Source organism: Capricornis sumatraensis, chromosome 8 (assembly GCF_032405125.1).
Source record: "Capricornis sumatraensis isolate serow.1 chromosome 8, serow.2, whole genome shotgun sequence".
In the NCBI taxonomy this organism is placed as follows: Eukaryota; Metazoa; Chordata; class Mammalia; order Artiodactyla; family Bovidae; genus Capricornis; species Capricornis sumatraensis.
In genome coordinates, this window is record NC_091076.1 from 18891932 (window position 1) to 18908352 (window position 16421).

The 16421-nt window shown below is 46.3% G+C and overlaps 1 protein-coding gene across 5 annotated transcripts in view; it reads left to right on the top strand.

Moving 5' to 3' along the window:
- ETS1 (ETS proto-oncogene 1, transcription factor) overlaps nucleotides 1-16421 on the top strand; it is a 143061-nt gene that overhangs the window by 52878 nt on the left and 73762 nt on the right. For 3 of the 5 annotated variants that reach the window (XM_068978742.1, XM_068978743.1, XM_068978744.1), the window contains exon 1: nucleotides 15127-15478. The exons of the other annotated variants lie outside the window; for them this stretch is intronic. In XM_068978742.1, the coding sequence (XP_068834843.1) occupies nucleotides 15397-15478 (82 nt within the window). In that variant the 5' untranslated portion in view covers nucleotides 15127-15396. Of the gene's footprint in view, nucleotides 1-15126; nucleotides 15479-16421 lie in introns of those variants that run through there. 5 annotated transcript variants of the gene reach the window in all.

Below are 16421 nucleotides of genomic sequence, written 5' to 3' on the forward strand. Positions count from 1 at the left end.
CCCACTCCAGTGTTCTTGCCTGGAGAATCCTAGGGACGAGGGAGCCTAGTGGGCTGCCATCTATGGGGTCGCACAGAGTCGGACACGACTGAAGCGACTTAGCAGCAGCAGCAGAGCTCCTGAGCACATACACATACATACATGTGGCATTCATTTCTTCTCTTCTACCTTCATTTCTTCTCTTTCTACCATGTTTTTAATTTATTTTTGTGGTTAACCATTTATTCCTGCCATGTAGTTTATATAATCTGTCCTTGATAAAATAACAGTGAGCTCAACGCTAACTGGCTGCTTTGTAGTCCTACCAAATGATACTTTGAGGAAAAAGATCACAATGAAAATGCAGGTTGATTTCTCTTTGTTTCTTCTCCTACTTTATCCATATCTGAGAGGTTGTGGATGAGTCTTCCTTAAGGCAAGATCTGAGAATGAAGTCCCACTGTGGTAAAGGAGAGTAATAAAGAGCTATTGCTAGCCAGAATCTAATTTTATGGCTTTCAATCCATTATGATCATTATAAAGTGGGCATTCCATTTAGCAAGTAGGAGGCTTGCCAGAACAAAGTGACTACCAAAGGAATGGCAGTGTTTCCTCCGTGGGTCTCAGGTTGGAGGTTCTATACCCCTTTGTTGATATGATTACTTACTGTTGTAAGATTGTGGACTCTTTCTCTATGTCTTTATCCCTTGCTTTCTCTCTCTCTATAGAAGGCACCCTCAAATATCAGAAAAGCACAACTTTCTAGAAGTTGAGATCGTGATGGTAAAATGACAAGGGAAGAACTGACTCCAGATGGCATTGTGCATGGAAGTGAATTCATAAGAGAACCGTCAGGGAGTGACTTTTGCTATAAGGCTTTATGTTTTAAGGATGGGAATCATTCAGTGACTTTGGCTGTATTTAAATGTTTGTGGATTTGGCAGAGTTCAAAATCTGTTTCGCCAAGTGCTTTTTTTTTTTCCTGCTAATTTTGAGGTCCATGAGTATTTCATGGGAAACTTAAATTGCATATGGGATTGCTTTATAATTTAGCTATCCATTCATCTGTATAGGACATTCGAGAAGATTGGTGAGTCTTCTTAAAAATACTTAGAAGGAAAGGTTGGTATGGTCTGATGATTAAATGAGCTATAGTCCTCAAAGACTGGAGCTGATTTCAAAAGTTATCTCTATAACTATTAAACAGACTTAGAAAAGAGCTGGTCTCCTTTCATTTTATTATTAAACATTTTTGTATCTGAAAAGTGTGTATGTGTGTATATTAGACTGCTGCTGCTGCTGCTGCTAAGTCGCTTCAGTCGTGTCGGACTCTGTGCGACCCCATAGATGGCAGCCCACCAGGCTCTGCCATCCCTGGGATTCTCCAGGCAAGAACACTGGAGTGGGTTGCCATTTTCTTCTCCAGTGCATGAAAGTGAAAAGTGAAAGTGAAGTCGCTCAGTCGTGTCCGAATCTTCTCGATCCCATGGACTGCAGCCCACCAGGCTCCTCCGTCCATGGGGTTTTCCAGGCAAGAGTACTGGAGTGGGGTGCCATTGTCTTCTCCAGTATATTAGACTAGACAGTTTCAAATGGAGAGAACCGTGTCATAAGATAATAATGCCCTTTTCCAAGCATGCAGGGCTGTCTACGGTGAAGCTGGAAATGGGCCTGATTTTACCATTACCATCTCAGATCACTTTTAATACCAAATGGCAGTTTTATTCATTCCTCCATTTATTTAATTATTCTTTCAACATTTATTAAGCAGCATTTACTATATCAAGAGGTCCAAGTCACTGTGTTTTAAGCTTTGTGGAATTTAAAATTCGATTAGAATATGACTCATGCCCTAGAAGGGTGGAGATTATATTTATTTATTTGTTTTGTTTACTCGGCTGAATCTGGTCTTAGCTGCGTCATCTTTCATTGCAACCCATGGGCTTTCTAGTTGCGGCATACATGCAGGCCTGGTTGCTGCCCAGTATGTGGGATCCTAGTTCCCCAACTCGGGCTGGAAGCCTTGTCCCCCACACTATCAGGAAGGTTTTTAACCGCTGGACCACCAGAAAAGTCCTTGGATTGAGGTTTTTTTAAGCCAGGTTGCAAGCACTCAATCAGAAGCCTGTAACACTGACTTGAAGGCAGTTTGTTAGGAGGTGCAAAGGAGGAAGTGCCTGGTTTTATCCCAGAGGCCCAGGAAACCTTCAGGGGGTGGCGGTGGGGTGTTGGTGATGTTTGCTGCTGTTTCCAGGTGGGTGAGTGGGAAGGGTGGAGCAGGGCTTTCCAGAAAGGTCTGAAAAGCACGTAAAACAGTGAAGCACTGGGGCACGTTCAAGGGATACCAGCAAGTCTAGGGCTGTTAGAGAGCAGAGAAAGAAAGAGAAGCAGGATTGAGAAATGGGTAGGGGCTAATGCGAGCCCTTTAGGCAATGCTTCAATTTTATCTGCTTAGCACCAAAGAGTCTTGGAAGGAATTTGTTATTTCTACAGCATGTTTTTTAAAAAATGGGTTGAAATGTTTTCTTATATCTCTGTTTTACTCTACAGTGTCCTTTAAATTGTTTTTTTTAATGGAAGGATAATTGCTTTACAGTATTGTGTTGGCCTCTGCCTTACATCAGCATTCCTCTACAGTGTCTTTCCGAGAAGTCTGTGCTTCTGTTTCATGCAGGTCTGAGCTGGAGGGCCGCTTGTACAGTCCTGGCTGCGTCTTATCCAATCTCCTCGACTTCTATGAAAAGTCCTTCAGGAACGTTACACTGCTGGGGTAGCGGTTGCAGAATGTGATAATGGTGGATTTCCACCAAAGAGTTTGCATTGTGACAGAAATGTTGCTTTTCCAAATTACTTTTTTTTTTTTTTTTGGCTGCATGGCACATGAGATCTTAGTTCCCCAACCAGGGATTTGAACCTATGCTCCCTGAAGTCGAAGTGGAAGTGTGGAGTCTTAACTACTGGATCACTGGGGAAGTCCCTTATTTTTAAAGCAATATAAAATTTGTCTCTTCCTTTAAGTTGAAGAACTCATGTGTGAGCTCTGGATGAGCATGTCGCCTGAGCAAACACGACAATAGTGACAAGGTCGCTTTTTTGAAGGCCAGCAATTGGTGTCGGGGGAAAGTCAGAGAAGTGGAATATTAGCTGTGTATCTCTAGGCACTTTGCAGACGTTCCGGGCAGAGGAAAGCTAATCAGGAGACCTGCATGGGGAGAGAGGCGTGTTATTTAATTAGCTTTACAATGGGCTGACTTGAAGGCACGTGGTGGTTTTAATAGAGGCAGATAGATGTCCTTTTCTGCAGGCCTAATTGTTGGGGAAAAGCAGGGTCTTTGTTCAGACACAGCATGAGGGCTCTGATCTCTTGGAGCCCAGGGCTGCCCTGCTTATAATTTTAGACAGAGCCATTCAGGGCTGCCCTGTAGAGAAAAGAAGAACAAGAACAGTATTGTGTGTGCAGGATCCATGCCCAAACCTCCCCAAAGTCACTAAGAAAAAAGAGAGTAAGTGAGAGGACCCAGCCTTGTGCATTTTAAAGTATTTCTTCGTCATTTGTTTGCTCTGGTTGTTGGAAAGGGCAGGGCTACACTTTAATCAGCTTGGAGCTGAGGTGGGATGACTTAACACTCTCAGAAATCCAATTAAGTCCACTTTCCCAGTGATACGGCGTTCATCTTGCCAAATGGAGCAGGCAACTCGCGAGGAGACTCTGTTGTGTTCCATGCTGCCAGCCTTTGCCGGCCAGATGCCAGGCACGGGCGGTGCGAGAATACAAATTTTGTTGCGGATGCTCCTAAATAACAGAGTCTGTGCTGCTGCTGACTGGTGGCGTGAGGGGCAAGGTGGAACGTCTTTCCTTAGGTTCAGCTGGTCAGCACAAGTGGTGACACAGCACATAGAACACTTCATCTGAATTCCAGGAGGCAAGTCGGAGCTCGGGTGGGGGTTGGGGAGCTGCTTCGAGGGTCCAGAATTATGTAACTAAATCTGCATGAGTACAGCGCAGTTGGGCTTCCCTGATGGCTCAGTGGTAAAGAATTTGCCTGCCAGTGGAGGCTATGAAGGTTGATTCCTGAGTTAGGAAGATCCCCTGGAGTAGGAAATTGCAACCCACTCCATTGGGAAATCCCATTGTCCATGGGAAATCCCATGGACAGAGGAGCCTGGCGGGCTACAGTCCATGCGGTTGCAAAGAGTTAGGCATGACTGAGCAACTGAGCACGCAAACACACATAGTCAGAGACAGAAGTCCAGGTTTACAGCACAAGTTGTTAGGAAACTTCTGGCTGTCAGAAAGAAGATGGGATAACACAAGAAAAGACTTCTGAGAAGTGAATGCAGTGGTATACTGGGCACTAGTTTGGGGAGAGCTCAGGCAGCAAGACACATGACCTGAAGCGTGTGTTTAAGATTCTGCTAACTTGGTGACCAGCCCAAAAGCCAAGTAGTGAGGCCATTTGCTTGGGATCTTATTTTGCTCAGTTTGTATGAAATCACTGAATGGGTATCAAACATACAACCTGGAGCAGGGAGAACCCAGGATTCCAAGGAGTTTACTTTAGAGAGTGTTTATTCCTCTCTGCATGGCTAGTATGTAACGTAGCTGTGACCATACATTTAGCACTCCCAGAATCATATTTCACATCTATGTAATGGCAGTCAAACCCCTTTCATCCAAAGGGGTTGTGTCTGGATCTGTGTGATTTACATACTCAGACTTAAAATTATATTTATTTTAATACTATATCATGACTTCAATTCCTGGAGAAGGAAATGGCAACCCACTCCAGTACTCTTGCCTGGAAAATCCTACGGATGGAGGAGCCTGGTAGGCTACAGTCCATGGGGTCTCAAAGAGTCAGATGCAACTGAGCGACTTCACTTTCACTTTCACTTTTCATGACTATGATGGGACCACTATGTCCCCATCTCTTGGATTAACTTCCATGAAAATTTTATGGTCACCAAATCCGAAGTCAACATCTTGATTTTTTAAGATGAATAATAGCAGCAAAATGTCGTTGGGTGCTTATTCTGTGGTAGATACAGTGCAAATGACTTGGCACAAATTCAAACTCTGTCAATGGGCACTGTGATCACCTGTTTTACAGGTGAAGAGACTGAGGCTAAGGTCAAGGGACTGAGAGCTGTAGAAAGGCCAAGCTGACACAAACTCTTGTCCACCTGAAGCCAAACTTGTGCCCTTAACCACTCTACCCCATGCCTCTTCAGTTCTTTTAGAGATTAAATGCATTCCTTATAGTTAGAAAACCAAAGCCTGATAGCTAATTTGGCAAAAAAACTACAGGTCTTTGTATGGGATATATATATATATATATATATATATATTTTTTTTTTTTTTTTTTAAATGAAGACCACGTTTTTTCTTAAGTCTTTATTGAATTTGTTATAGCATTGCTTCTGGTTTATGTTTTATGCTTTGGTTTTTTGGGCACGAGGCCATGTGGGTTGTTTGGAATTGTCCCTTACCTCCACACCTCAGCTCCATCACATTCAATTAAAAAAAATACTCTCCTGGAGAGAAAATGTTTGCTCACTGAAACGGGAGTGTATGTGGATGCTAGGTCTTTCCTGGGTCTGGGTTGGTGGTTGCCAGCCATCTGGTCTCTTTCAAGGCTGTGGAATTCCCTGAAAGAATAGTCCATAATCTTTGTGATTTTTCAAAATTCTGAACATTATTTAGAATTTTTAATTCCTGGAAAGGGACCTCTCCTGGGAACCTGCCACAAGAGAACCGGCCCACCGGTTGCGCTTTCCTCCCACGTCCCCTGCCAGCTCCCCAACCAGCTGCACGCCCTCCTCCCTGCTCCCGCCCACTCCCCAGCGGGTCCCTGGTGGCGCTTGCTTCCACCCAAAGCCTTTGTGTGATGAAGTCTTTCAAGATGGTTTCCCCGTCTGGGGAAAACACGTGTTTCTGATCAGTCTGATGAAATACACTTCCATTAAGGAGTAACTTCTCTGGTTTCCACTTTTCTTCCTTCTCCACCTTCCCTATCATTTCAGAGCCCCCAACACTTGAAAGTACTTCTCGGACCTGACTGATTAAATGGCGCCTTCTTGCACATCACACACACCGGCTTAGCCTCTCCCCTCTTCATCAAGGCAAAGGGAGAAGGGTTTTCACTGTACAGGAGCCAATCCAGATAGATGAGATGTGAGCCGGGTCTCTTCCACCTCATGCGTCATCACCAGGACCATCCGCTCCCTTCCGACTCCTCCTTCACTCTGGGTGACGCAATGTGCCGAGTGAGCCCAGCTGGCTCTTTGTAAGTTAAATAGGCGTCGTCTCTTTGGCCCTGAAGAGCAGAGAATTAAAAGGGAGCTGTCATCCCAGAGAAGAGTTGACATATCCCTTCTTGAGGTGGTTTTTCAACTGTCAACTCTTATCAGTGGCATATTTGGTGCTCAGTACATTGTAAATGTGAATAATGACACTGGATACCCTAGATTTGTTTTTATGGATATATGGTCCTGTGTATTCATGAAACTCAGATTCTGTGCACATGTTCTGGGGAACAGTACACATGCAAAAAGAGACTTTAAACAGCAAGGGACTTGAATTAGTGCTCTGCGTTCCACTTTCTCTGCTACCAGGTTCAGCATCAGCTAAGGGAAAGTGAAGTTGCTCAGTCGTGTCTGGCTCTTTGCGACCCCACGGGCAGTATCCTGCACCAGGCTCCTCCATCCATGGGATTTTCTAGGCAAGAGTACTGGAGTGGGTTGCCATTTCCTTCTCCAGGGAATCTTCCCGACCCAGAGATCGAATCCAGGTCTCCCGCATTGTAGACAGACGCTTTACCATCTGAGCCGCCAGGGAAGTCCATCAGCTAAGGGAGGGCTTGTATAAATTCATTATAACCCAGTGATGTGGTGAAGTGGAGGACGCTGAAGTGGAGAGAGGAGTAGATGCCTGAGTGAGATATTTATAGGTGACAGCTTCAAAGAATGTTCTATTTCCTGACTAGTAAGATGTTCTCCGTATAACACACTTCATTTTTTTCTGGGGCCAATTTTGTGTAATTAGCTTGGAGGAAGTGATATAAAATGATGTGTGTTCCTAATTCTCATGGCAGCTAAAAGGCAACGGTGGACCCCTACCAAACCCATTTTTTCCTTGATTTCTATGGTTGAAAATCAGCCTGCTTTTCCTTGACAGCATAGTCATGACCCTTCAGGAGACATAACTAATTTAGTGCAAGGAGGTGTCCTCTACCATGGTCCAGCCAGCCAGAGAGGTCAGGTGTTCTCTCTGTGTCTTTATGCCACCTGCTAGGTGGTAACAGCTCAGTTGACTTTCCCTATCTTGTCCTTCCTCATCTCCTCCCAACACATCCCCTATAGAGGGTGCCTATAGTATGGTCAAACAATTTTTTAAAAATGCATTGTTTCTGGGGACCTGACAAATTATCGTAAATTTGAGAAGGTGAAGGGAATGACACTGGACTCCCTATGAAGTGTCTAGCTCTTCTTCCTCAGAAAGATGGAGAAACTTGGGTTCGTCTCATGTATTCTCTTAGCTGAGTAATGGATCCAGGGACTCTGAATCTTACCTTTATGATAATCAGTGAAATAAAAGATGCAACTTAAGTTCAGGAATTTCTGAAGACTGTTTCTGACAATATGAACAAGTATGCTGCGTATAAGTTCAGACCGATGACAAAATGACTGGTTTGTTTTTGTGGTTAAGCCAAACGCCATTTATTTTTTCACAAACAACTATATCCATGAATACTCATACGAAAAATAAAATGAATATGGTGACCTTAGCAATATTTTCCTTTAAGGGCATCAGAGGCAGGCGATGAGAATAGGAGAGTTAAACTTGATAAAGACCTTTTCAAAAAAAAAAAAGACTTTTTCAGTTAAAAAGAGTCACCTGTTTACCTCTTTATCTTAATCATTAGGTAACTTGGAGTCTCACTTTAGACTGAAAAAAGAAGACTGATATTTGAGTTCAGAGATCGGTATTTGAAATTTTAGGAAGTTGTTCGTTAATTAAATAATCGGTGACATTTATTGAGCTGAGCACTGGCGGTGATGACCAACTAATCGCTGTCTTTAGGGAGTGTAGGAGGCAGATGTACATATTGAAATATTCCCTTGGGGTGTTCTGGGCACCAGAGGGCACCTCGTGGGAGTGGGGTGGAAAATTCTTTGTATAAAGAAAGTGCCCATGTCTGAGAAAGACTGAGAAATGCCTTCTGTGTTTGGTTTTCCTCTTGACCATCCATTGCATCTTCTGTGCAGCTTCCTTTCTGGTCTGAATCCTTTTCCAGCTTGGACCACCATTGATTTCTTTGATTGTTATTCCTTGACTGTTGGCCACGCAGGTCAATGAAATCAACGCAGGCAAGGTACCAGATACAAGACCAGGCCTCAGTTTCATTTTGGAAACTTGGAGATTTAAGTCCCAGAATGACAAGGACATAGAAATGCTGTAACGGTGCCTTTCTGTGTTCCCCCTCGCCCATCCTCCCATTGTTGTCAGAAAGGTGCCCTCCCCTGCTTCCTCTGGTGGCATCTCCCCTTTTCCTCTTAGAGCTAGTCTTGTTCCACTGCCACCTGCTTCCTCTGCCTAACTTGCAGCATCGAGAACAGAGTGAAGAAATTCTCCACCCTACCTCCTCTCCTTCATCTCTAGGGTGGTAAAGGTTAGTACTTTGGGGCAATTGACTTGGCATTTCCCAATGAAAGGGGGAAAAGAAAAGGAAAGATGCCACAATAAAATTATCTTAATTTAAGGTTCAGACTACAACTGCAGAGAACATCTGTTTTGAAGCCTGGTGTTGTCTTTGTAAGCCAAGAGAAAAGCAGGATGAGATCAGATGGGGGGCCCTTAGCCTTCCACCAGATGAAACTACCTGCAGTCTGGTTGGGGGGGCTCAGGATCCTGTTCTCCTGGGGTTCTGAGCTCCCCACCAGGAGCCTGGTTCTCTGCTCCAGCCATGATATCAAAGAACACTGATTTTTCCACCATTTTTGCACACACCATTGTCCCTCTCCATCCTCCAGGGACCAATTTAGGACAGTTTACATTAGAATTCACACTTAAACTACATCACCCAGCGGCTCCAGGGTAGCCTGCATTTCGCATGACCCAGGCCTGGATGGGGCCAAAATTCCAAGACAGGTGCTCAGTTCACCTCAAGGAAAGGAACTGTGGTGTGGAGGGAACCTCAGATTCTGTAGCCTTGATTGGCAGCTCCTCACCACCTTCTGTGTGAGCAGAAGTCTGAGCTGCTGCGAGAGAAGTACGTGCTGTCTGAACTGGTGGATTTTCAAATGTCGCCTGGTCTGTGGATGAAGCCCATCCATCCCACATTGTTGGGGCTGCAGATGCAGCTGAATGGGTCGTAATTACAGCCTAAGGAAACGGCAGACAGCGATGAGCCAGCGATGAGCCAGCCCAGACCCTTTCTCTCCTTAAGCCCATGCCAAGCTGTCTCCCGCAGGGAATGCTAGTGTGGTTACCCTGCAGCGTGCGTGCCCGAAGTCAACCCATCCAGGGCAGAGGAGACTGTTAGATTTCCAGAAATCGAGTCTGAGCATCTCTCTGTTCCTGTGTATGCTGTATCCTGCTTCGTTTCTCAAGGGTGTCTGGGAACAGACCAAACCAAATGACAGTGAGTGACTTGCCCTGCAGTGTGGTATCTGTAAACCCAAGGAGACGCCCAAGCTGTGAAATGACAGTCTTTTCTCAACTGTTTGGCCTTGGGCAGAATGACTTATTCGCTCAGAGTCATTTTTTCCTCTGGAGATAGCAGGGCTGAACTTTATCTCTAAGAGAGTCCGTCTAACTATAACATGTGATGAAGCCAAGACCTAAGGTTTTGTCTCCAAAGAGGCACCGCAAGCACATTCTTTCTGAACCTGACATACAGCTTTGCCATGACTTTTAAATACAAGTCTGCAGTTTCCTCTCCCAACCCAGGCAGTACCGGAATATCTGAAGGGAGGTCCAAGCTGGGCAGGTTCTGAGGGAGTGAGTTGGAGAGATTTTTAAAAATCAGATATGATCGTTCTCCTAATCTATCCATAAGACAGTTCAGGTAAATAGAGGGTCCACCTTACTCTGCAAGGGGGGTGGCCATGGAGAAGATATTTTTTTGTGATTTCTCCTACGTCCTACCATCTACGTGCGTGTATGCTCAGTAGCTCAGTTATGTCTGACTCTTTGAGACCCTGTGGACTGTAGCCCACCAGGCTCCTCTGGGCTGTCGCAGGCAAGAATACTGGAGCTGGTTGCCATTTCCTGCTCCACGGGGATCTTCTCTACCCAGGAATCGAACACACACCTTCTGCATTAGCAGGCAGATTCCTTACCACTGCCTGATCTGGGAAGCCCATCCCACTGTCTATTGGCTCTTAAAAGCAGTAACAGTGATTAAACTTTATTTGAGCTCTTTTTCCTGACCTGGACACTGTGCTAATTCTTTCCTGCATTATCTCACGTAATCCTCCAAGCAACCTCGCTTTCAACAGGGAAGGACTAGGTTTGGGATTGTTTAAAGGACTTCTGTGGAGTAATTCAGTGGCTCAAGCTGGAATTTCAATCTGAGTCTTATTCCAGAGTTTACGCTACTCAGGCTCCTCTTGGTTTTATCCTGGAGAACTTTCCCAGGGCAAACAGGCCCCAAGTCCTCCCATCTCCGCAGCCCGCCCTCTCCTCCCGGCCTCCCCCCTTACTTATTGCTCATTGTTTATTGTACCTTCTAAACAATAGTTAATGAGTCTGTATTACACGGTCAGGGGAGAGCCAGGGGTGATTTTTATTCCCTGAAACAGGGATGAGGTTGTGACACAAAAAGGTTAAGTGGCTTCGGTGAGGTCACAGAGCCAGCCTGCAGTCAGCGACAGCCCAGCTTGAGTCCCCCACTTGGGTTCCTGAACTGACCCTAAGGCCTTTGGGCATCCGAGTTTAATTAAGAGAGTTCTTTTAATTTTCTCCAGTTTTCCATTTTATGGCAGCTTGATAACAGTAGATATGGAAGCCCCAGGCATCTTTCTCCCTGCAGGGTGCTTTTCAGTGACTCAACTTATCACAGAGAAACTACTTGCTTTAGAGTTAAGCTTTAGAAGCCTGTTTCTGTGTGTGACAGGGTGACTGTTGCCTTTTATTCTCAGAGAAAAACAACCACAAACGCAAAGCGGGAAGGTTGTTAATTGAAAACTTTTTTTTTTTTTTCTTACATTTAAACCAGTAAATCGTCTGTGAGTCATAAACTTGCTCTGGATTAGCCGTTAGCGGTCTGGATGTTTTCGCACCTACCTTTAATAAAGTGTATTTTAGCTTACAACTCTGAGATTCTTCAGTTTTCTTCAAGATGCGAGAAATAGACAATTTATTCCACTACACTTCTGGAGAGGGACAGTCTTCAGGATCTTCCAGGATTGTCTAAAATTAGGTGTATTTTTATATTTCTTTTTTATTGATACTGCAGTATAGTGGAGGGAGGAGGATAAAAGAGAAACTTTATGTGTTTTACATACTCCATGTTTTTGAGGGAGTTCTTATAAAAAGTGACTGCTTTCTTGGTGTCATTAATGTCTGACTCCACACCCCTGCCCCTCAATGCCTGATGTCTGTTCTGAACCCTTCTGACATGATGTCTCTAGTCTGAGGAATTTCAGCGCTTGCTGGGTGTAATTCCCTAAGTCTTGGGAATGTTTGAAGATACAATTCTGTTTTCTCTCAGGTGTAGGAAGAACAGACTGCTGCATTACAAGCAAAAACAAAGTCATTCCTGGTTGATTTCTCTTGAGTGTCTTAAAAAGCAGATAGGGTCTTGAAACAACCTGCCCAAGGGGCTAGAAGGCAAAGCTCAGCTGACCTTGTTTTATTAATGAGAAAACTGAGGCACTAATGAACCAGAGTGGACAGGAGTGCTGGGGAATAGAGCTTATGATCAGCCAAGCCAAAGGTCAGACCTAGAGGCAGGTCTGCATTTGTTTAGCTCATTTTCACAAGCCCTAAATATCAAACTCACTCAACCTTTGTATTGAGAAGCTTTGGTGGCAAAGTAAAAGTCCCTAGTGACTAGGGAGGTGATAGTTCACTGCTTACTTATGTGTGTGCTCAGGCTTTTTTTTGTGTGTGTGTGTGTTTGACTCGTTGCATCCCCATGGAATGTAACCCTCCATGTTCCTCCTCTGTCCATTGGATTATCCTGGCAAGAATACTGGAGTGGGTTGCCATTTCCTCCCCCAGGAGATCTTCCCTACCCAGGGATTGAATCCATGTCTCCTGCGGCTCCTGCATCGACAGGCGAATTCACCACCACCTGAGCCACCTGGGCAGCCTGATAGTTCACAATTCAGTGAATATTTATTGAGTGTCTACAATGTGTCAGGCACCATGCAAGGCACTGTTTTTTAGGATATAGTAAGATACAAAGTGGAGGGCATGGAAACCCACTCCAGTTTTCCTGCCTGGAGAATCCCCCTGGACAGAGGAGCCAGGCAGGCTACAGTCCATGAGGCCAAAAAGAGTCAGACACAACTGAGTGACTAAGCACAACACACATGATACAAATATCATCTCAAGTCCATAGGAATATTTAGAAAAAAATCTGCTTGTGTCCTACAGAGAATAAAGATTTCATTTATCAAAATTATCAGATTAACCATGTGCGATCATTGCAGGCCTGATTGGGTTACTCAAATCCCAAATATGTAAAAAATACCATAACTCTGTCCATATTAAGTGCTCCTTGTCTTTAGGGAAGTTTCACCCAGATGGGAGGTTGGATGTATAACTTCTGCTAACATCAATATTCACAACTGGCCTCCTGCAGCGTAACTTTCCTACAGTCGGTGGTGGCCCCTGGCTATCTCCCAAACCCCATTCCCTGATTTGTACAGTCAAACCTTTCAAGCTTCTGTGCTTCAGGACTGGGTTATAAAGGATGACTGACAAGTTGAGCTGTCATCATTGAGGAATTGAAGGAATAAACTTTCCCCAATGCTGGAGTGGACAATGTTTTTGGATCTATCATAGGAGGCTCTTTGAGTGTCTTATTTGCAGGGATGGGGGTGGTTAGCAGTGTTTAGGCTAGCCTGGAAAGAAAGCTGAGAAAAGGACTGAGGGAGAGAGACAGGACTTGCTCTGAGAAAGCTGCATTTGAAATAGAATACTCACACCTGGATTAAAAAGAATGCCAGCATTTCCTTAACATAACATTGATAAAACAAAATTCCCCAAAGCAACTCCTGATTTGCACAGTTCTTTTTGCTGATGTATTCACAGTGGGTAAGGCAGGATTGGTTCAAGATCTCTTTCTTGGCTGCTCATTTGAATGTGCAAATGCACAATTCATTCATGTGCTCTTTCCCCCAGCTTTTCCCAGGATCTGATGGGTCTGTTCTTGTCATCTGGGGGTCAGCGCTGTTTTCTCATACCTTTTGGAAACACAGCTGGATGACAACAATCCTTCGTCTATCAGGCTTACCCTCATACAAATACTTTACAGAGTCACTGGAAGACGAGCATAACCTGAAGTTTGAACCAGGAGCCCGAGATTTCAGATTTATCTTCTCTTCCTGGCTCCTTCCCTCCCTGGCTGTGGGAAACCTGTAAATTACTATACTTCAAGAGGACAAAACTGGAGTTAGATGAGGTAAGCAGGTGTGTTAAGACTTATCAGAGGCTGAGGTTACAGTTATAACCATGTGGTGGGAGTTCAACATATGCTTAGAAATCAGGAAACAGGATTAAAAATAGCTTCCTCTGAGGTTGTTCAGAGAGATTTATGTTTACTCTTTTAGTTCATCAAAGATAGGTATCAATGCCTGGCTCCCGATATCTGTACCTGTGTGTAGGTGTGCACCTCTGGGTCTACTGCTTGATTTGTTAATTAGGACCAACTCTCTCCGTTTATAACCAATGCGCCAGTGGCAAACTATTAATTACGCAGGGGTCATGTTAGTGTATCCTAAGTGTCTGGGCTTCCCAAATGGAAAAGGGGGCTGAAACTGTGATTCTGTCATGGTTGTGAATGATATACTCCAGAAATTTCAAACCACAGAGCTGTGCATCATGTTTTAGACAGTGGCAATAGGAGGGTCGTCAGGTTTATCTAGTAGAGGAGAATTTGTGAAAGGAAAGACAAAACTTTGGCCAATGGTGATATAATTAGAGGAAGAGAACCACTGCTGTAGGGAAACTGGAAGTTCAAGGAAGCCCAGGGCTGGATTCCAGTTTGGGGCCCCGGTTCTTGACTTTACTAATACTGTACTATAGAAGTCGTTGGGCCGTTGTTTTGGGGTCTCCAGGAGGCAGCCTTGGGCTCCATCCGTACCAGTGGCAGCTAGATTCTTATCAAGGGCAGCTCACTTCTTAATTGATTTCTTAACGATGACGCGGGTGGGCTCTGGGAAAATCGAAGGCTCCTCCAGCAATACAGCCCCGATCCCTGAGTCACTAAGCGGCCGGAGTCCAGCATTCCCAGAGCCCTTTGAGGACACTGCCTCGGAGCCCCTTGCTCGCACGCACGCCCCTCCAGCCGCTGCCTCACGTCCTGTGTGTCAGTGTTTGTGAATGAATGATGGACACGCACTTGGAAAACTATGCCGCTCCCGGGAGGGGGCGGGAGCGGGTGACCAAGTCCTCAAGAATGCGTGGAGAATCAGATGGACTTTCCCAAACTGCCGGGGTGGCCCGGGCACTAGCCAGCCCGCTCGCTCCGGGCTCTTCTCCCCCAAGTAGGGGACTTCGCGGCCTCCCGGCTCTGCGCGAAGCTCCCAGGCGACCCGGCTGCAGGGCGCGAGGAGCCGAGGGCGCGGTGGGCGCGGTGGGCGCGGAGGGCCCCGAGCTCCGCCCCGCTTCCTTTCGGTTTGGGCCGTGGCCGGCGATTGGCCGAGGGTCCCCGGCCCCGCCTCCCGGCCGCGCCCGCCTCTCGTCGCCCCGCCCCTCGTCGCCCCGCCCTTGAGTCCCCCCGACACCCCCCTCCCGCCCGGCAGAGATCCTGGGGGTGGGGGCCGGGCGCGCAGACCCACGGCCCGGGCCCGGCGCCGCGAGCTACGCCCCAAAGAGGAGGGGAGAGCGCGCGGGCGAGGGAGGGAGTCGGCTCTGGAGAGCGAGGGCGAGGGCGAGCGCAGGCGGCTGCCCGCGGAGAGGAGGGAGCCGGGCGCGGACGAGGAGGGAGCCGGCGGGGCGCAGGCGAGGCGGGGACCCGGCGCGCGCGCACTTTCCCGCAAAGTGCCAACTACCCCGGAGAGAGTTCCGGGCGCTCACCTTCTGGGCGCGGGACAAAGTCAGCGGAAATTTGAGATTTTAAAGAAGAAGGTCCGATTCCCCCGTCCCCTTTCCCCTGTTACTCATTCCCATTAAAAAGAAAAACAAGAATAACAGCAAACTCGCTCTAGCCCCGTCTGTCCCCCCTCCCCACTCCTGGCACCATGAAGGCGGCCGTCGATCTCAAACCGACTCTCACCATCATCAAGACGGAAAAAGTGGATATGGAGCTTTTCCCCTCCCCGGGTGAGTGGTGACTGCCAAGGCCCCCCAACCCCAGCCCTCGGCCTCTGGCCTGGGTCCCCTCCACTTCTCCCCCTGTGATCTTCCCTTCCAGGCAAGTGGTGCGTTTCTGCCCCAGCTGCTAAGCAGGCGATGCTGGTGGCAGCTGGAAAGATGTAGACAGGAGGAAGAGCTGGACTGTTGGTGGCCCGATACCTTTGTTGGGGGTGGTGGTGGTGGTATTTATTTTCACAGCTGTGTTTTTGTGAGTAGTGGGAAAAAGCTTTTAGAATGTCCAGCACCCCCATTCCTGTTTTCTTATTTTTCCAAATGAGCGGGAACCCTCTGGCCTTATTCTTTAACGTTAGTGAGGGTGGACACTGCCGCCTAGGACATCATCCTCTGACCCTGCCGACATCGCCCAGAGTTGGAGCTAGATGGAGAGCCCTGGGGAGTAAGAGCCCAAAGGGTGTCTAACTGGCTGGCCTTCAAGCACATTTTCAAATGTCCTGCCTTCCTGAGCTCGCCTGTCACATGTTCTTTTGCTGTCTAGTGTCTCTTTTCGGGGTTGAGGGTATGGAGATGGACGCAGAGCTGAAATGATCATCTTAACTAGGGGAAACATCCCCATTCTGTTTATGCAGGTTACTTCATCCATCTTTCTAATCTGCCATTAATTTTTCCCTTGCTACCTAAGGTCTATGGGAAAACCTCCCAACACCAAATGTGATTTTGGGTCTTTGGTTGGTGTGTTATCCAGCTCTTGGATTTGCAGAAGAAAGGGATAGGAAAGAAATTTCAGTTTGTCTTAGACACAGTTTTTGATGCTGAGCAGTTTAATGGACTCTGGCACTCTAGAATTTCTGGAATAAAGCAGTTTGAGAAGAAAAGATGCTTTCTTTCAGGATAGGAACTGCCAGCTGTCCTGAAGAGCTTCATGATTTTGGAGGTAAAGGTATATAGAAAG